The 21,505-nt window shown below is 42.1% G+C and overlaps 1 protein-coding gene across 2 annotated transcripts; it reads left to right on the top strand.

The window, feature by feature from the left end:
- Positions 1–2,379: 2,379 nt before the first annotated feature.
- Positions 2,380–21,305, top strand: LOC135082825 (BSD domain-containing protein 1-like). Of its 2 annotated transcripts, none has more exons than XM_063977588.1 (9): positions 2,380–2,537; positions 3,414–3,516; positions 8,936–9,052; positions 9,868–9,925; positions 10,581–10,678; positions 11,234–11,448; positions 18,502–18,633; positions 19,415–19,497; positions 20,699–21,305. In XM_063977588.1, exons 1-9 carry the CDS (start codon positions 2,527–2,529, stop codon positions 21,049–21,051), a joined length of 1,170 nt encoding a protein of 389 aa, XP_063833658.1. In that variant the 5' UTR covers positions 2,380–2,526; the 3' UTR covers positions 21,052–21,305. The 2 variants fall into 2 exon arrangements, with proteins under 2 accessions (XP_063833658.1, XP_063833657.1); XM_063977587.1 differs by having other exon boundaries at positions 20,696–21,305.
- The last annotated feature ends 200 nt before the right edge of the window (positions 21,306–21,505 follow it).

The following is a 21,505-nucleotide window of genomic DNA, read 5'->3' as shown; positions in this document are numbered from 1 at the left end:
TTGTAATGTGATATTGAACTTGTCGTTTTGTGTAATATTGTTTTCCATAGGTATTTTATGTATTTCAAATATTTCCTCATCACTCTCTTCTACTGTATTAGACATGCCTTCAACTTCCAGTTGTTTCTGATCTTTGAAGCAAACTGATTGGAGGTGTCCTTTTTTATTGCAAATTTGACAATATAGTTTGTTCGCAATCCGGCAGTTACTTGCTTTATGGTTATCTTTTCCACACCTAAAGCACTTAATAGTTTTTCTTTCTTGACTAGCGCTGTTAATATTTGTTTTAGCATTATTCTTGTTATTTGTATTGTATGTATTCGTATTGTATGTATTTTTCTTGTTCTTATGTAATGTAATTTTATTTATGTTTGTATTTGCATTATCCATTTCTTTAGTTTCAGATTTTGAGGTCTCGATAGCCATTGCGATTCTTATGAGGTCTTCCACTTTTGTTGTAGGTGGTTCTTGAAGTAATCTCTCCTTTATTTCAGCACTGCGCAGGCCCCGGATGAACTGAACTCGCAAGTGGGTATCGAAGGTGCTGTTCTGGCATCCATTACACACAAAGTTGCACTTTCCCCCAATTTCTCTTAGCCCTGCTACATAATTAGCAATAGACTCATACTCATGCTGTGATCTCAAGCAGAATTTGTGTTGTAAAGCCACTTCACCTGGTTCAGGTGCAATATGATTTCGTAGTATTTTGACAAGCTCATTGTAGTCCTTGCCTTCCGGTGTACTCGGAGATGTAATATTTTTAAGCACCTGATAGTATTTAGGGCCAATACAATTTAAGAAGATGTGTGCCTTTGTAGTGGCATTTGTCACGCCTTTCAAATTGATATAGTTCTCCAGCCTTTGTAGATATGAATCGAATGATTCGTTAATTTCGTCGTAAGGTTGCAATGATATTCCACTTACGGAATTATTTTGTTGTTGCTCCTGCATGCGAGCCATTGTTTCCAGCATTTTGGTGAGTACGTGTGCCAGTTGTCCCTCCATTGTAGCAATTTGTTTGGAAAGGAAAAACAGGATGTTGTGTAGCGGGCTATCAACACAGGTAATAGGAGGCCCCTGGAAAGATGGGAGTTTAGGTGTAAGGACATGAGTTTGGGCACATTTTGGAGGTTATTCATCCACTTGAAGTACACGCACAAGGTATTTCACTTTCCGTAGATTCGTTTCGGTCCTCGTCGCCAGCTGTTGTGTATGTGTACGAGGTAACAGTAAACTCCTTGTATATCAATACGGGTTTTATTTGACTTTGTTACAATTTACAATTATTTAATGTACGACCAATATGGAGTGCAATCCAGAGTAAATCCGTGGGCGGAACCGGAAGCCGCTAAGTTGTCAAGTCCGAGATGCAAATGCGATAGGGCTCTAGTCCTAGATGTATTTGAGATAGGGCGGTATCTAGTGGCCAACACTTACCAAAATAAGTGGTACTAAATTCTAATATTGATTGATGTGCATAAAAGTAGGTATATTAGATTAAAAAAACCTGTGTTTTTATTAAATTTCAACCGATTTCAGCAGTTTTCATTAAAAGACTCGAGACTTTGGCCTCGAGAATTCTCGAAACTCGAGAAAAAAAATAAGTCGAGAAATCAGAAACCCTATGTGGCCGAAGCGAAACCGATTGCAAATAATTATCCTCTAAGGGGGCGGTCCGCCCCGGGTGCCAAGCATCAGGGGGTGACAAAAGTCGCGAAGGTTAGTACTCACTGGCATATCTGCATGGCAAATCTGCGGTCTATGTCATGATACGGGGGGGGGGGGGGGGTGCGATTATCTTTCAATCTTCGAATCGGTAGAAATCCTGGGGTGTACCAGGGGGTGCCTTAGGACTTATGACGCGGGGGGGGGGGGGGGGGGTATGATCGCCCCGGGTGCCACCCCATGCTACGCCGCCACTGATAATCTACTTTAATTTATCGTTTTAAAAACAAAAGCCAGAAAAATTCAGAAAAATTTTTTTTATTGCTCTTTTCTACACAAGTTTAAAAAAGCCAACCGTACAAAACAAAATGTTTTAAAAATATTTTTAATTATACCAAAAGTTCTACTGTTTTGAAACACAAGTTTTTCTTCAGAGTCTGCAGTCGGGAAAAGTAGATAATAAAATAGAGCAGTAATACTCCTAACGCCATCTCGTGGAGATAAGATATATTAAAAAGAAAAAACGTTCCGTAGGTAGAGACGCTTTGTAATTTTTTACCATTTTTTGAAACAAATTAAAAATTATTTTAAGCTCAGAAATGGATTTTCAGTATTACTATAATGTATGAAAATAAATTCTTTAAAAATAATACTTTGTAAGAATATTTTATGACTATCTTAATTCTGAATTTCATCCTGTCCGTGTAACGGAACGTTTGTAACCTTATGTCAACGCAAACAAAAACTATGTCAAAATTAATTCTAAATTTTGTGTAAAAACAACAACAGTTCTCATAACAATTTTATGTGTACAAATCCATGTGCTCCCGTAATTTCGACGTGTAATAAAAATATTGCGTGATGGCTGAGAGGTGAGTGCCTTTGTAAATTTCCAAAATGGGTCCACTATTGTTCATGCTTAGATCGCCCTGGAATACCAGAAACTAGTTTGTAACTTAATATACGCAGTTTCTTTACTCATGTATCCTTATAAATTCGGTTAATTTGGTAAATCTTAGTTGTTTTAAGCTCTAACAACCGCGGAATGTGATCAGCTTTGGTTTCATTTTCGGAATTGGTTCCGCATTGTAACAGGGCCGTACACAAATCTAATCTAGACAAGTTGGTAACATAATACAACAACATATAAGTGGTTTAGTCTGCATTTTTCCCGTATCTTATTTTCCAAATTGACCATGCTTCAATTTACATAACTTTTCGGTCAGGTTTCTTCTCAGTGTAATGTTATGAAAGAAGGTCAATGAATTTAAATTTTATTGTTATTGAGATTACAGTGCCGTAAGATATTATTGTATTGTTAGAAATGTTAATTTTGATGAGGCTTTGACTAATAAACATTATAATATTAGATCTTACTAAATTCATTGCTGGACTCTACAAAACAACCTAAGTACTTCATTACCCCAAATGAAAGAAATTGTCCATCTTGAACTCTACCATTATTATATTTTCTGCAGATTATTAGTTTACTGATTAGTTAAATAACCTTTAAATTAATTTCAACAAGTAACTTCCAGTAAGTACATAATGCATTTGAAACTCAATTTTACTTGAATTATTTCCTGATCTTTACATAATGTTCATTTTCTTAAACGAGAACTGAGAAAATAACTTTCAGTACATTTGTTATTTCCTTCCTTCACAAGTAAAATGTTGTGATAATAAATGTATGTTCTTTTTTTATGCTTAACAAGGCAGGTATTTGACTGCAATCGCACGATTTTCAGGTCAGGAGAGGCGAGTCCCAGTGACGCTGCCACGTCTCCACAACATGAAGAGAGCCAATCGGGTAATTGGTGGGACAGCTGGCTGTCTTCGGCCAAAAACAAGGTATTTGAAGTAATTTGAAAATCTAGTGATATAACAAGTAACAAGGGTGTGTGATAGATACCATAAGTTGTGCAGTGTGTCTACCTGGAAAATAAAGACTAAAGTCTGTGGTTTGAAATATGTAATGATTTCCTTAAATGTTACCTTTCACAGTGCATCAGATTTATAATAACAAAGCATTGGGAGCCTGGGAAAATTCTCAAATTATATCTCAAAGATCATCAGAACTCTTACTTTTAAAACTATAACATCCATTCTACAATAGTTATAGTTTGATATAATTTAGGTAGATATAAAAAATTTATTTCTATGAATGTTTTCATCAGTCTCACCTACAAATTACTTTCTTTATGAAGTATTGATTTTATATTAATTAATTTCTTTTTTATTTTAGAGAACACATGTACTAATCTAATTTAAACACATACAAAAAAAAAATCAACTCATCCAAACTGATGACTGGTATTCTTAGCCCAGGGTTAGAGCTTGGAACAGTCAAATTATTTTTTAAATAATTTTCTTTCTTCACTTTAAATGGTTATATATTTGCTGGCACAGTAAAATAACACAATAAACAAATATTTTAAATAAACTAAATTTATGCATTTTATATCCTTATCTTGTGACTTTCAAAGGACAGTCAAATTCAGGGTGAATAACCTCAATGTATATCAAAGAAACATTCATACATATTTTAAAATAGAAATTATAAAATTTTATGTATATTCTTCAAAAATAACATTCTGAAAATAATTTTTCAGCGCTGTTTACTCAATATATTTACGTAAACTAAAAGTAATTCACACCGACCAACTAATACAAGTGACAGTTACTTGACATTTCACCAAAGTTCATCATTATAGTTTACAACACTTTGGCCTACTAAAACTTAGAATTGGATCGTATATCAATAAGGAATCTATTTACGAGGTCTTACGTAATAGACAAGTGTTTTTAATTCCTTGTGTACATAAATGTGTTATGCATATGTAAATATTGAAACAATTGTTTATGCTAAATACTGGGAACATAAAGTAGGTGTACTAAATCCATCTTTCCATCAGCCAATCCTAAACTACAGGTTCTGCCATATTTTTCCATACGCGTCTTCCCCAACCGCATCCAATAAAGCCAATTTAGCCACCATCTTACTATCATCTGGCCACTGAGTTATACAGGGTGTTTGCTGTAAGGTGTCGAAAGGCAGGTGATAGATGACCTATCGATTTCATCCCCATGTACTATGTTCTAAGATTTTTCGTAGTTTAGAAATTAATGATTTTAAATTTTGTGACCTATTTTTTTATCTTTTTTGGGTTGACTTTTCTCAGATTTCTGTTTTGACAGAATCGCTATTAATTGCAGATGTGTGAAAAAAATATTCGCCTTTCTATCTTTGATGTAAGATACAAAATGTTATATGTTACTGTTTGTATCTCTGTTTTGTGCACCAAATAAAATAAAAATTAGTGTCATTATTATTTCTTATAGCTGGATGGTAATTTAATACTGTTTAACAGATAATACTGTTTAACTTAATACTGTATGATGATAGCAATAACTTTATGAGGGCGTATTGGCATGCGTTCAAAAATTTGACCGGGGTCATGGCGTAGACTTCATGTCGCCTATAGCACGGTCTCGTCTCGTATCGATCCATGGTAATCCTACTAATATTGGAAACCATGAACACCAAGTTTGTTCCAGGGCTTAACGTTAAACTGTCATTGGAACCACAATGAAATGAAGCAGAAAAAAATACGACCAGTCCGAACTGCTTCGGGCTTTATACATTACTAGCTGTGTCCCCGACTTCGTACGCATGAAAATTATTTGAATAACATTTCCCGTTTTCGCATTTTTCGTTACTGCTCCGCCCCTATTAGGCTGTAAGGTGATGTTAAAAGCCTAAATTTTTATTCTTTACATTTTTTTTAAAATCGGACCAGTAGTTCCGGAGACAAACTCTTCAGCTTGATAATATTAGTAAGTTAATATCAACACGAATTACTCATAAATTTTGACTTTTACCTAAGTGAAATGCCCGGAAATTAATTAGTTTTTTATGTTCTTTTAAATACCGTTATCACTATAGTTGCAGCTCTACTTTAAATTGCTATTTAAGTACTTTTTAGATGACCCTACCAAACTGCCATCACAGAGTATTTTTATTGATTTGATAAGATAAAAAACTGTATCGCGTCCAACAAGGAAGCCGGTTTGACACCAAACAAAAACACATCTAGGAAATGGGCGTCTAACGTAGTGTTGTGTTGTAAAAAACTCGAGTCTTGGAGCCATATTTAATAGAACTTGAGGCTATTTTCGAAGATTCGAATCATATAAATAAAAGTTAAAGCTCAAGTCCTTCAGAATTTGAGTCTTTTGTAAAAGACTCGAGTCCTGCTAAAAATAACTCAAAAGACTGATGTCCGTTTTCACCATCAATCCCTAATTTTTAAGTGACCCCAATGATAACAAATAACAGGAATTTTGGTTACATAGGGGTCACTTAAAAATTAGGGATTGATGGTGAAAACGGGCATGAGCCTTTTTAAAAGAACTCATGAATGAGTCCTCTAAATCCATAAATCAGTAAATACTTAAGGATGACGATATAAAATCACCCAGTATTACTTACCTATTATAATATACCCAAGTTCATGTTCAGCTAGACTGAGTCTAGCACAAAGAACTTAAAAGACTCTAAAAGACTCGAAAGGAGTCGAACTCATATGACTAACGAGTCCTAGTCTTGAAAATAGACTCAAGTCTCGAAATGAAGACTAAAAGACTCGAGTTTCTTACAACTCTACTAAGGGTGCGCGTATGCTGAGAACAAAATCAATGGAGCGAGAACAATTAAAAACACCGTCTAGCAATTAAAGTTGAAGGCCGCTTGTATAGTGCATAATTTCATCGACCGACGTTAACTTAATTGGGTAGCTTAACCATTTGATAAACTGTGCTTCTGTATTAATGATGGTCAGACATTTTCGCTTACTGCTACTTGGCGATGGAGTTGCAAACAATTTTATCGATTCGATCGACGGAAATACGTAAGAATGACCATAATGACATCAATATTGTTAGTCACATCGATTTTGTTCAAATGATTCCACTAATAGGTAAATACTGTGAGTAGGTACTTTATGGGTGATTCAATACATTGATAGTATCGAGTGGAAAGTATCACTTAGCTAAATAAATAAACATACTAGTGGGTAAATAAACTTACTGTTACGTCTATTTAAATATCATGGCTCATAGAATATTGACGATGGTCGTCTAACTCTACTCCAAAGCAAAGAGGACTGTAGAAATGATAAAATTTGTTCCAGATCGAATTCCGATCAGTGCCACTTTTCTGTAAGCTCTGTGTTGTTTTGCTGCGTTGCATTTTTTTATCTCAGCATACAAGGACCCTTATTCTTTTTCTGCCATGCTTTGAGCCTTCGTCAATGATTTTTCAATCGTCGGATAACTTTTTACTGAAGAATAAGTTTGGCACATTGACAGTTTCAGTATGGGAAATATGTCAAAATGACAAGGTTCAGTTAAAAGTTATTGAACGATTGAAAAATCAGCCCCAAACTTAACAGAAATACACAGCAGCGTTATACAAACGTCAAACCAATCAAGGCATCTTATATCATTTTAATAGGTGCCATTGTCCAACAAAAATTGTATCCTCATTTGCGGTCGACTGTACTTATACAGCAGCTGGAAGTATGGGTAGCTACTAGCTTTTTAATCACTCAGATTTGAGTCTTAATCCTTTCGCATAAGAACCAAAAGAAACTCCCAGCACGCCCTAAGGTTAACGACACTTGCGAAACTAGACAACACTGCTAAGTACTGACTCATATTGTTAATGCTAGATCAAATACGTATCATGATAAGGTACTTACTGTAGTGATACCTTCTTGGAATTTGAACTTTATGCAAGTGTGTATAAGATACAAAGCTTGTATCAGTAGATTTTTGTAAACGATCATTGCTTTTATGAACTCTTTCCTACTTACAATTCAGAAGTAACAGTTACAGGAGCAGCGTAATAACAAACGATAACAATAAATTTTATTATAATCTAGTTTCTAGTAAAGTATAATATTAATATGCAATAGATAAGTAACGATAACTTAGCCTGATTGAACTAAAGCTTAATTGGCTTAAAATCGATAAGTTTCCCAAACACGAAATCTTATCTAATCTAAACTCGAATTATCGATTTTAGTGCAAAATTAATGTGATCCGTCAACTGTTGGAAAAAGCGCATATTTAGTGCAGTCCTCAGCAGTGGCGTAACTACAGGGTGGCAGAGTTGGCAAAATGCCATGGGCCCCCAAGCCGAGGGGGACACGGACCCAAGAATTTTTTTTATAAAGAATAGCCCCGTTTACCCTTCGTACTAAGCTAAATATGCTTGTGTTACGAGTGGGTTCACCACAATAAGTAGACCAGCATTCCTCGGATCTCGAGTCGGCCAGTCCGACATCTTCACCGTTCGGCTTTTGTCTGTTCAAAAAGTTCAAAATATTCATCTATACTAATATTATAAAGCTGAAGAGTTTGTTTGTTTGTTTACTTGAACGCGCTAATCTCCGGAACTACTAGTCCGATTTGAAAAATTCTTTCAGTGTTAGATAGCCCATTTATCGAGGAAGGCTATAGGCTATACAACATCACGCTACGATTAATAGGAGCAGAGCAACAATGAAAAATGTTGCGAAAACGGGTTTCACGCGTACGAAGTCACGGGCACAGCTAGTTCTTTATAAAGCTGCACAAATAAAAATATTCAATATAAACAAGCTATACGTAACGCTAACCTAAATTTTTATCTTGACATGGCTATTATTGGTTGTTGCGATAAAAATACAGGCGTCTTATCATTGGTTTTATTAAAGCAATTGAAGTTCACAAAGCAAAATTTTGTTTGCTTACGCTGATATTTAATGTTTTGTAAACAGTACAATATCAAGGTTTTCTTTTAAAATGTCACATCAACTATCGATTATATAGCAGAGCATGTAATATGACTATAAATACTTAACTAGGTACTTAAGCACTAACTACAAAAATACACAGAATTATAATAATCAGTTGACATACACATTTTGGTGTATTGTTGTTTCTACAACTCTTTTTCTTCTCCTTCTTATTTTATTCTTCTATCTATAGGAAAGTCCTTTATTTTTTTACAACTGGGATATAAAAAATATTCAAGTCCCAATGCAGTTTAATATTCAAATCCAGTCTTCCCAGTTTCTCAAAGGTACTTCGATGCGGCATGAGATGACGCCATGAAAAGTGCCTTAATACAAATAAAGTTTTTAAATAAACAACTTGAAAAAATCGAACTGCCTAAAGAGTATTTGATCCCATGTATTAGCTTTGAACTTTATGGTTGTTTCAGTCAGCAGAAGTGTACTCCATGGTGAAGAAAGACCTGGACGAAATAGGGAGCGCGGTCAAGAGTGAGGCCACTCACGTGTTCAGCACCACATCCAACGTCATAGGCAAGACCTTCAAGGTAAACAATAATGGCTCAAATTTTAAAGACCTTACATAATAATTATTCTTACCTACTTATTAAAAAAAAAATCCTTTTAAGCTTTGGCGCAGAGCATGATGTCTTTCATCATTATCATCATTTCAGCCATAGAACGTGCACTGCTGAACATAAGCCTCCCCTCATTAGGGGGAATCATTATTTCCACATCGCCCGGATTAGTATCCAGCGCCTTCCTGTACGTATAAGGTGGACCAACGACCTCATAAAGGTCGTTGGTCCACCTTATACTTATTATGTAAGGTCTTATTTGCTCAGACAATAAAATGGTCTTAGTGGCATGCACTAAAACCTCTAGAAACGATATCTACTTATACTTAATCATCCTTATAACCTTTTAAGCACGACATCTTTCATTATCATCATAATTTCAGTCACAGGACGTCCACTGCTGAACATAGACTTCCACTAATGATTTCCACATCGCCCGGTTGGTAGCGGCCTGCATCCAGCGCCTTCCTGCTACCTTTATGAGGTGGTCGGTCCACCTTTTGGGTAGACGGCCCACGCTGCGTTTGCCGGTACGTGGCTTCCACTCCAGAACCTTACTGGCCCATCGGCCGTGAGTTCTGCGTACTATGTGCCCTGCCCATTGCCACTTCAGCTTACTAATCCGTCGGGCTATGTCAGTGGCTAGTTCGTTTATGGATACACCTTGTATCTTTACACGGGCAATAAAATGGTCCAAAAGGCATGGATTTCTTGTTTCTACTTGCATAAAATAATTTTGGCAATTACGTGGCAAAAAAATAATGTTGATTTGTTTCTCTTTTCAGTTAGACGTACCAGAATCGCCGGCAAATGTTATGAAAAAGAGTTTTAGTAGTTTCATTGGTGAGTAGAGAGTTCTTACTTATACATTCATTTTAGATTAAAGATATTATAAAAATACCGTAGATACAGAATATCGTACAATGTTCTTTAAAAAGTGTCTCAAGTCCATACTTAATTTTAATATTCTGTCTCATTAAGAATCATTTTAAGAAGAAACTTTAGTGTAGGTACCTCACCGTTATTGGATCCAAAAAAGATTTCTGTAAGGGTAACTACAGACTGTTGTATCTCACCGTTATTGGATCCAAAAAAGATTTCTGTAAGGGTAACTACAGACTGTTGTATTCACATCACTTAAAATACACATTTTCACTTAAATTAGAGTACACAAGCTCGTGCACACTTTTGGTTTAGCAATATACATAGAATCGACTAACAAAATAAACAAAAGAACTGAAGATTTGAAATAATTCATTCACTAATACTAGAATCCGCGTACAAATTGGCAAAAGCGTGTCAAGGTTTATTTAAATATTCACGTATACTCTATTACTTTTAATTGTTCTCTAACATATCACTGTTGTTCGATCGCGAATATTAAAATAAAACTCAGGCATTGTCATTGGATTAAAACCCTAAATCAAATAGCGCTTTCATTGGAAATTAGTCCTTAAATCAAGCATGGTAAAGTTGAAGTGGTGCTGTGTTTGTTCAGGTCAAGTGAGCACAGTCCTGAACCCAGAGCCGGATGATGAGGATGACACGGAGGTCATACTCTCGTCTGGAGACACAACTATGCTGTCCACTTATAAGGTAAGCGAATCCGGATGTTCACACTACGTACGTTTATGTACTTTCAATTAGGGATATTTATATAAAGATTTATTTTGAACTTATCAAAATGTTTTTAACTATATTTTGTACAATTTGTCTCGAGACAACTCAAATTTCCTACTCTGAAAACTGACAAGTTTGCTCTAATCCTGAAATTATACTTGACCGAGTCTTTTTACTTTTTTTTTGTTTACTTATAAGACAATATCTAATATAAAACATCCCTAATCCCTTAGCAGTCTAAAAATGTATTCAAATAATAATATTCTAAATAATATGTGAATGTGAGTTAACACCAGACCTCCCCAACCTGTCTGGCCAGCGTAGGAAGGCCAAATCATCTTTTTGCCTGTTGTAATTTTGAGAGGGTCGTGGCCCTGGCCATTCTCCTGTAATGGAGACGTTTATCTGTTAATGAATTTTATTCCGTTAATTTTTTAAGCATACCCATTGCATGTCAATATTTTTCAAAAATTATCTCATATTGAAGCTGGATGAATATTAATATTCTAAATATAAACTACCATCTTCTAGAAAGAGCTAGAAGCACTTCAACGCGTGGACGCCACGTTCATAGTCCCGGCATACAGCCCGGAATTCGAGGCGTGGCGGGGCAGCCTAGAGGGGGGCGAGGGCGAGGTCATCGCCCCCGCGGCCGCCGCGCGCCGCCTGGACTCCAGCCCGCTGCTCAAGGCGCAGTACCGCAAGCTGGTGCCTGATGCCGTCACGCACGATGACTTCTGGGAGCGGTGAGTGCTTGACTAGAATCTTCTATCTACCACCAGCAGGCTCCTACCTACCACCAACGGACTCCTGAAGGCCTGGACATGGATACTTAAGGCACTTCTGGACGCTCCTAGATAAAGAAACTTGTGCCTAATGACTTCTGGGAGTAGTCTGCTGAAGACATGGACATGGATACATAAGACACTTCTGGGAGCAATGCCTGATGCTTTCAGATCCAGAAGTTACACTCTGGATCTGAAAGCATCAGGCTCCGATTGCAGTCACGCTCGAAAACTTCTCGGAGCGGAAAGCAGTTCTACCCCATTCTAGCTAGATTCTACCAGCAGCAGCAGCCAGCAGTCTCTTAGAGACTATGGACATTTGAATGAGTATGACCATTCCTGTCTTCAAGGCGCAAAAGCTGGTGCATTATGCAGTCACTATACTTCTGGGAGCTGTGAGTAGTTAGAAACGCCCTTCTTAGTAGGTTATCCACCACCAGCGTTCTCCTGAAGCCTTGAGTCCAGCCCCTTATTCCCGGCGCGGCGGGGCAGCCTAGAGGGGGGCGAGGGCGAGGTCATCGCCCCCGCGGCCGCCGCGCGCCGCCTGGACTCCAGCCCGCTGCTCAAGGCGCAGTACCGCAAGCTGGTGCCTGATGCCGTCACGCACGACGACTTCTGGGAGCGGTAAGTCGATAGATTCGGGGATATGAGCCTAGGTTATCAACCTCCAGCAGTCTTCTATCTACCACCAACAGACTCCGGAAGTAACTCCTGGATACTTATGACACTCCTGGATGCTCCAAGATAAAGAAGCTTCAGATCAAGTCAGATCCAGAAGCCAGTGGCCCATGCTATCACGGAAGAAGACTTCTGGGAGCGGTGAGTGCTTGACACGTGAAGGCTAGGCTCCTACCTACCACCAGCAGACTCCTGAAGACCTGGACATGGATACTTAAGACACTTCTGGGCGCTCCTAGATACAGAAGCTTGTGCGCGATGCAGTCACGCATGAAGACTTCTGGGAGAGGTGAATAGATGACGCATGAAGGCTAGAGTCTCCTATATACCACCAGCAAACTCTTGAAGACCGCCAAGTCTTCAGGAGTCGGAGGAGTCACATACATTTAATTTTCCAAATGTATGTAACACCTGGGAGGCTTGCTGATGCTACCAATTTAAGAAGCTGGTGCCTGCTGCAACGTACGAAGTCTTCTGGGAGCAGTGAATAGTTCAATGCGTCCTTCTAGTTACCTTATCCACCACCAGCGGTCTCCTGAAGCCTTGAGTCCAGCCCCTTGTTCCCGGCGCGGCGGGGCAGCCTAGAGGGAGGCGAGGGCGAGGTCATCGCCCCCGCGGCCGCCGCGCGCCGCCTGGACTCCAGCCCGCTGCTCAAGGCGCAGTACCGCAAGCTGGTGCCTGATGCTGTCACGCACGACGACTTCTGGGAGCGGTGAGTCGATAGATTCGGGGATATGAGCCTAGGTTATCAACCTCCAGCAGTCTTCTATCTACCACCAACAGACTCCTGAAGACCTGGATATGGATACTTAAGACACTTCTGGACGCTCCTAGATACAGAAGCAGGTGCGCGATGCAGTCATGCATAAAGGCTTCTGGGAGTGGTGAGTGCTTGACTTGTGAAAGCTAGAGACTCCTACCTACCACCAGTAGACTCCTGAAGATCTGGACATGGATATTTATGACACTTCTAGGAGCGGTGCCTGATGTTACCAGATCCAGAAGCTGGTGCCTGATGCACGAAGACTTCTGGGACCGGTGAGGAGTTAGAGGCTCCCTCCTAAATAGGTCAACTCCTGTAGGACTCCTGAAGATCTCGACATATCTATGTATGACATTTCTGGGAGCGATGTCTGATCCTGCCAGATTCAGAAGCTCGTATAGTCACGCACGAATACTTCTGTGAGCAGTGAGTAGTTAGATGCGCTCTTCTAGGTACGTTATCCACCACCAGCGGTCTCCCGAAGCCTTGAGTCCAGCCCCTTGTTCCCGGCGCGGCGGGGCAGCCTAGAGGGGGGCGAGGGCGAGGTCATCGCCCCCGCGGCCGCCGCGCGCCGCCTGGACTCCAGCCCGCTGCTCAAGGCGCAGTACCGCAAGCTGGTGCCGGATGCGGTCACGCACGATGACTTCTGGGAGCGGTGAGTGCTTGACTAGAATCTTCTATCTACCACCAGCAGGCTCCTACCTACCACCAACGGACTCCTGAAGGCCTGGACATGGATACTTAAGACACTTCCGGACGCTCCCAGATAAAGAAGCTTGTGCCTGAAGACTTCTGGGAGTAGTCTTCTGAAGACATGGACATGGATACATAAGACACTTCTGGGAGCGATGCCTGATCCTGTCAGATCCAGAAGTTACACTCTGGATCTGAAAGGATCAGGCTCCGAATGCAGTCACGCTTGAAGACTTCTGGGAGCGGAGATCAATTCTACCCCATTCTAACTAGGTTCTACCAGCAGCAGCTGCCAGAATTCTCTTGAAGACTATGGATATTGGATGAGTGTGACCATTCCTGTCCTCAAGACGCAGAAACTGGAGCCTTATCCAGTCACGCACGAAGACTTCTAGGAGCGATGAGTAGTTAGATGCGCCCTTCCATAGTGTGGTCTGTGAGCACGTAGAATTTTGTCCAATGACCCCAAGCTACCCATCCTTATCCCTCGCGCGTAATTATGTTGCTGTCGCGTTCGCACACTCACTGCGGGCGCCCGTCGCTTGAGTCCGGCCCCTTGTTCCCGGCGCGGCGGGGCAGCCTAGAGGGGGGCGAGGGCGAGGTCATCGCCCCCGCGGCCGCCGCGCGCCGCCTGGACTCCAGCCCGCTGCTCAAGGCGCAGTACCGCAAGCCGGTGCCTGATGCCGTCACGCACGATGATTTTTGGGAGCGGTGAGTGCTTGACACTTGAAGTCTAGAATCTTCTATCTACCACCAGCAGACTCCTACCTACCACCAACAGATTCCTGAAGACCTGGACATGGATACTTAAGACACTTCTGGATGCTCCTAGATATAGAAGCTGGTGCGCGATGCAGTCTCCTGACGACATGGATCCTAAAACACTTCTCTTGACTCGTGAAGGCTACGGTCTCCTATCTTGGTAGACTCCTGAAGACCGGGGCAATGGGCATCGATTATTATGACACTTCTGGGAGCGGTGCCTGATGCAGACACGCACGAAGACTTCTGGGAGCGGTTAGTAGTTAGATACACCATTCTAGCTAGGTTCTAGCAGCAGCAACAGCCAGCAGTCTCTTAAAGACTTTGGACATTGGATTGGACCAGTTCTGTCCTCAAGGCGCAGAAACTGGTGCCTTAATATACAGTCTCTCATACTTCTGGGAGCTGTGAGTAGTTAGAAACGCCCTTCTTAGTAGGTTATAATCCACCAGCGGTCTCCTGAAGCCTTGAGTCCAGCCCCTTGTTCCCGGCGCGGCGGGGCAGCCTAGAGGGGGGCGAGGGCGAGGTCATCGCCCCCGCGGCCGCCGCGCGCCGCCTGGACTCCAGCCCGCTGCTCAAGGCGCAGTACCGCAAGCTGGTGCCTGATGCCGTCACGCACGACGACTTCTGGGAGCGGTGAGTACATAGAGAGCGGTTCTAGCTAGGTTATCCACCACCAGCAGTCTCTAAGACCTGGACATGGATACTTATGACACTTCTGGGAGTGGTTCCTGATGCTGCCAGATCAAGAAGTTGATGCCTTCTGCAGTCACTCACGAAGACTTCTGGGAGCGGTGAGTGCTTGACTCGTGAAAGCTAGAGTCTTCTACCTACCACCAGTAGTCTTCTACAAGACATGGATACTTATGACACATCTGGGTGTAGTGTCCTATACTGCCAGATCCAGAAGCTCATGCAGTTACTCGTGAATACTTCTGGGAGCGGAGAGCAGTTCTACCCCATTCTAACTAGGTTCTACCAGCAGCAGCAGCCAGAATTCTCTTGAAGACTATGGACTTTGAATGAGTATGACCATTCCTGTCTGCAAGGCGCAAAAGCTGGTCTGCTGCAGTCACTCATGAATGCTTCTAGTAGCGGTGAGTACTTAGATGCGTCCTTCTAGATACGTTATCCACCACCAGCGGTCTCCTGAAGCCTTGAGTCCGGCCCCTTGTTCCCGGCGCGGCGGGGCAGCCTAGAGGGGGGCGAGGGCGAGGTCATCGCCCCCGCGGCCGCCGCGCGCCGCCTGCACTCCAGCCCGCTGCTCAAGGCGCAGTACCGCAAGCTGGTGCCTGACGCCGTCACGCACGACGACTTCTGGGAGCGGTAAGTCGATAAATTCGGGGATTTGAGCCTAGGTTATCAACCTCCAGCAGTCTTCTATCTACCACCAACAGACTTCAGAAGACCTGCACATGGATACTTAAGTCACTTCTGGACGCTGCAGTCACGCACGACGACTTCTGGGAGCGGTGAGTGTTTGACTAGAATCTTCTATCTACCACCAGCAGGCTCCTACCCACCACCAACAAACTCCGGAAGACCTGGACATGGATACTTATGACACTTCTGGATGCTCCCAGATACAGAAGCTTATGCGCAGTACCGCAAGCTGGTGCCCGACGCGGTCACGCATGACGACTTTTGAGTACATGGAGAGCGGTTCTAGCTAGGTTATCCACCACCACCAGTCTCTTGAAGACTATAGACATGGATTTCTGTGACCAGTCCTGTCCTCAAGGCTCATAAATACTCCTGAAGACCTGGACATGGATACATAAGCCACTTCTGGGAGTGGAGTCACGCACGAAAACTTCTGGGAGCGGAGAGCAGTTCTACCCCATTCTAGCTAGATTCTACCAGCAGTAGCAGCAGCCAGCAGTCTCTTAGAGACTATGGACATTTGATGAGTGTGACCATTCCTGTCCTCAAGGCGCAGAATCTATTGCAGTCGCTCATGTAGACTTCTGGGAGCGGTGAGTACTTAGATGCGTCCTTCTAAGTAGGTTATCCAGCACCAGCGGTCTCCTAAAGACTACTAAGTCCAGCCCCTTGTTCCCGGCGCGGCGGGGCAGCCTAGAGGGGGGCGAGGGCGAGGTCATCGCCCCCGCGGCCGCCGCGCGCCGCCTGGACTCCAGCCCGCTGCTCAAGGCGCAGTACCGCAAGCTGGTGCCTGATGCCGTCACACACGATGATTTTTGGGAGCGGTGAGTGCTGACACTTGAAGGCTAGAATCTTCTATCTACCACCAGCAGACTCCTACCTACCACCAACGGACTCCTGAAGACCTGGACAAGACAAGACACTTCTGGACGCTCCCAGATAAAGAAGCTTGTGCCTGAAGACTTCTGGGAGTAGTCTTCTGAAGACATGAACATGGATACATAAGACACTTCTAGAAGCGATGCCTGATCCTGTCAGATCCAGAAGTTACACTCTGGATCTGAAAGGATCAGGCTCCGATTGCAGTCACGCTCGAAAACTTCTGTGGGAGCGGGGAGCAGTTCTACCCCATTCTAACTAGGTTCTACCAGCAGCAGCAGCTAGAAGTCTCTTTAAGACTATGGACATGGATATTTATTAACAGTTCTGTCCTCAAGGCGTAGAATCTTTATGCAGTCACTCACAAAGACTTCTGGTAGCTATGAGGAGTTAGATGTGGCCTTCAAAGTAAGTTATCCACCACCAGCGGTCTCCTGAAGCCTTGAGTCCAGCCCCTTGTTCCCGGCGCGGCGGGGCAGCCTAGAGGGGGGCGAGGGCGAGGTCATCGCCCCCGCGGCCGCCGCGCGCCGCCTGGACTCCAGCCCGCTGCTCAAGGCGCAGTACCGCAAGCTGGTGCCTGATGCCGTCACGCACGACGACTTCTGGGAGCGGTGAGTGCTTGACACTTTAAGTCTAGAATCTTCTATCTACCACCAGCAGACTCCTACCTACCACCAACGGACTCCTGAAGACCTGGACATAGATACTTAAGACTCTTCTACCACACTGCTACCAGATCCAGAAGCTTCTGGGAGCGGTGAGCGCCTGACCCGTGAAGGCTAGGTCTTCTACCTACCACCAGTAGTCTTCTAGAAGACATGGATACTTATGCTGGACTCCAGCCCGCTGCTCAAGGCGCAGTACCGCAAGCTGGTGCCCGACGCGGTCACGCACGACGACTTCTGGGAGCGGTGAGTATATGACGCTAGGCTAGGAAAGAAGGATAGTCTCCTACCTACCACCAGCACACTCCTGAAGCCCTGGATATGGAAATATATGACACTTCTAGGAGGGTTCCTAATGCTGCCAGATCGCGAAGGTTCCGAAGCTGGTGCGCGATGCAGTTACGCATGAAGACTTCTGGGAGCGGTGAGCGCTTGACATGTGAAGACTAGAGTCTTTTACCTACCACCAGTAGCCTTCTAGAAGATGGATGGATACTTATAACACTTTTGGGAGTAGTGTCCTATACTGCCAGATCCAGAAGCTCATGCAGTCACGCACGAAGACTTCTGGGAGCAGAGAGCAGTTTTTCAATTGAGATAGAGAGGGATGTGTGCCCCATTTCTAGCTAGGTTATCTACCATCAGCAATCTTCTGGGGACTATTGAGGCCAACCTGGTGCCTGGTATGGTAATCTGATGCTGGTGCTTGATGCGTGACTACGCACAAGGACTTCTGGGAGCTACTGGCTAGGGTCTTCTTTCTACCAGCAGCAGTCTGAAAACTATGCTTATTATGATGATTAGCTCCTGATTACCTGATGCAGTCACGCACGAAGACTTCTGGAAGCGATGAGTTGTTAGATACACCCTTCTAGCTAGGTTCTACCAGCAGCCTGCACTCTTGAAGACTATAGACATGGATGTCTGTCCTGTCCTCAAGGCTCATAAATACTCCTGAAGACCTGAAAATGGATACTTAAGACACTTATTCTGGGAGCAGTAAGTTGGTTATACAGGGTGAAATTGCAAGGTGTTACCAATTTTTTTTTAATAAGCTCTATAGGTCAACCTGTTATTCAAAGTTGTCTTATTAGTTCTTAACTGTATTTTCTCCGACCTTCCTTCTCATGTTCAAAAGAGTGGTAGAATAATGATAACAAACCAATTCAATCAATGTATCTTCTCAACCAGGTACTTATTCCGGGTGGCGTTGCTTCAAGACCGACTGGCGGCCGCCTCGCGCAAGCAGCCGGTTGAAACGCCCACCACTGACCCGGTGCTCGCACATCTGCCGCTGCAGACTGTAGTCGCGCCTATAGAACAGTGAGTTTAAACGACAACTTATACATATACAGGGCTACAGTACAGCGTAAGCTACAGCGATTTGCGCTTGTTCCTAACGAGTCACACCCAAACTAAAGTCCGGTCGCCGAGCAGTTATAATTTCAACCAATGACCCCAAGGTACCTATAAATATATCCTTGGACATTTTACACTGCGCTTCTAGTCCCAAACTAAGCAAAGCTTGTACTATGGGACAGACAACGGATATAAACATACTTAAATACTTTTTTTTTGTAAATACATACTTATTATACACAGAAAACACCCAGTCCAGTACAAACAAATATGTTCATGCTCACAAATGTCTGTACTGTGCGGGAATCGAACCCGCTACCTCCGGAATAGTAGTCCCGTTTCGAACCACTACACCAAACGGCCGACAAACCTATGCTTATCACTCGCACGTAATTATATTGCTGACATTGCTGTCGTGACTGTGTGACGGGCTGCCGCAGTGAGTGTGCGAGCGCGACGGCAATATAATTACACGCGAATCTCAAATAATTATATTTTGCCACTTTTTCCTTCGATAAAAATAGCTCTAGTTTCACCTATTTTGACATGTGCACTTTATCAAGACTCGCACTATTATACAGGGCTTCTGCAACGGACATACAGGGCCATTATTATATGGTAACTTGATGTAGACGAATAAATTATTGCCATCCAAATATTTGTCACAAAGTAATGATAATCTATTAATTTTAAATATTTGCCTATGTTTAATTCCAGAAACTAAAAAGCTTTAAATATCCCACAGGAGCCCTAAGAAAGTGCTGTCGGGCATAGAAGCGGAGACGCCGTTCGAAACACCTGACATTGACAACGTTACCTGGGAGGATGGTGAGTGTATAATAGGTATACAATTGATATCATCATCATCATCATCAGGTCATTTAGTCCATTGCAAAAAAATGTACAGCTTCAAATATACTGGTCATCACAAAAATCGGCCCACCTACGTTTTACTGGAAAACTCGTTTCTACTGACACAATCATGGTACCCCAACAATATTGGTGTTATTTGAAAGCCCAATAAATGTCCTTAAAGAAAAACATATTTAATTTCTTAATAAACGATTAACAACGATTAACATATACAATAAATGTGACTGGAAAAAAGACCTCACTTTGGGCTCACCTCTGGGATCAATGAGACCAAATTTTATGGTTATAAAACCAAATAATGATCACACGTGTCCACTTTAACAGATAGATAGCGATTAATCCCAACTTAACAGTTTTATAGCCATAAAAGTTGGCTCAAGCGTAATAGCCTATTTTTTGAAGAAGTGACTCTGGAACCTTCTAAAGACACATTTTTGGGGTAAAAACCTTTCCTTTAATGAAATGACGTTTAGAACTAGGCTTTTAAATGGTGCCAATATTTGTGGGAAGTGGGGATGCATACGTTTGAAAGTGCTTGTTGCGGGAGGTGCGATTTATTTGATGTTGAGTGTAGTTTATATCATCATTATCATCATCAGGTCATTTAGTCCATTGCAAAAACATGTACAGTCAGCTTAAAATAGTTCGTGACACACAAAGTAGCCAAAAAGTTGACAACACAACTTAATTCCAATGAGAATTTACGCGATTAAAAAATCCGCTAGATGGCAATACGTAGACGCGAGGTCCAAATGCTGCATGATTGGTTATTTTTGACATGACATTGACAGATATGTCAAAATCCACCAATCACGCAGCATTTGGATTTTTCAATCGCGAAAACCCTCATTGGAACAAATACGTATTGCGAACTTTTTGGCTACTTTGGGTGTCATGAATTATTTGACGCTGACTGTACCTCTCTTATTTATCGATAACTGTCGATTGTTTGAGGCTAAGGCTGAGTTGCGCCACCTTACTGACCGTAACTATAACGTTTTTTGTATGGAGTTTGACAGATTTTTGACGTTTATCAAAGTTAAAGTACAATGGTGCAACCTACCCTTAGTTTCACAAGCTTGTGACATCACTTCCATGAGTCCCAATAGATCAATGTGTGACTACGTTTAAAAACCACGCCCCTATTTTCCAGAAGACTTCGCAAACGACGTGGAACTGACCGAAGAACAACAGACTCTGCTGCTAGAAGAATACGAGAAAGAGATAACCTCGAAGAAAGTGACAAAAAAGCCGGCCCGTGACGCCACCAACAACAACGCAGACGGAAACGACGCACAAACCACAGACAAAATTAACAAGACCACAGACAAAAATAAAAACATAGACAAGAAAAATGGCCGCTCACCGAAAAAGGTTAAGGCTGACGACTGCGGAAATTTAGTCGAAGATTATTTTGGGGACAAGGAAGTGAAAGACGATGCGAGCGCCAATTCTGACGAAAGTTGGGAGAAGGAGTTTGAACTCGAAGACGTAGAGCAGAAAGCCTAAATTGGCTCGCATCCGGCCATACATTCGGCAGATTCACCACTTAATATAATTTACTAGACGGCGTATGACATTGCTCCCGTTGAAATTAGACTTGCCCGTTTTCACCATCAATCCCTAATTTTTAAGTGAATCCTATAGTAACACATAACATTTTGACATTGCAAAATGGCAGCTAAAACAACTGCAAAATGCCACAGTGTTTGTAGCTGTAAGCTTGATATGCCTTCGTCCGTACATAATACAAGTCGACAAGGGTTTCCTTGTATGTGAATATGTATGTATGAAATAATATGTATGTGTTTATGTTACGGTTAATGTGATAAATTGAAAATTATTAATCACATTTAACAGTGATTATTTAATTATTCAACCTTAGTACTAACAAATTTCATAAAAGAGAACAACATCTTGTGTACGTGCTCCTGTACAGCCAAACTTTTGAACGTTTTGATAT

Source organism: Ostrinia nubilalis, chromosome 22, assembly GCF_963855985.1.
Source record: "Ostrinia nubilalis chromosome 22, ilOstNubi1.1, whole genome shotgun sequence".
Lineage (NCBI taxonomy): Eukaryota > Metazoa > Arthropoda > Insecta > Lepidoptera > Crambidae > Ostrinia > Ostrinia nubilalis.
Note: the sequence above shows the minus strand (reverse complement) of the source record. Positions and strands in the feature narration are given on the sequence as shown.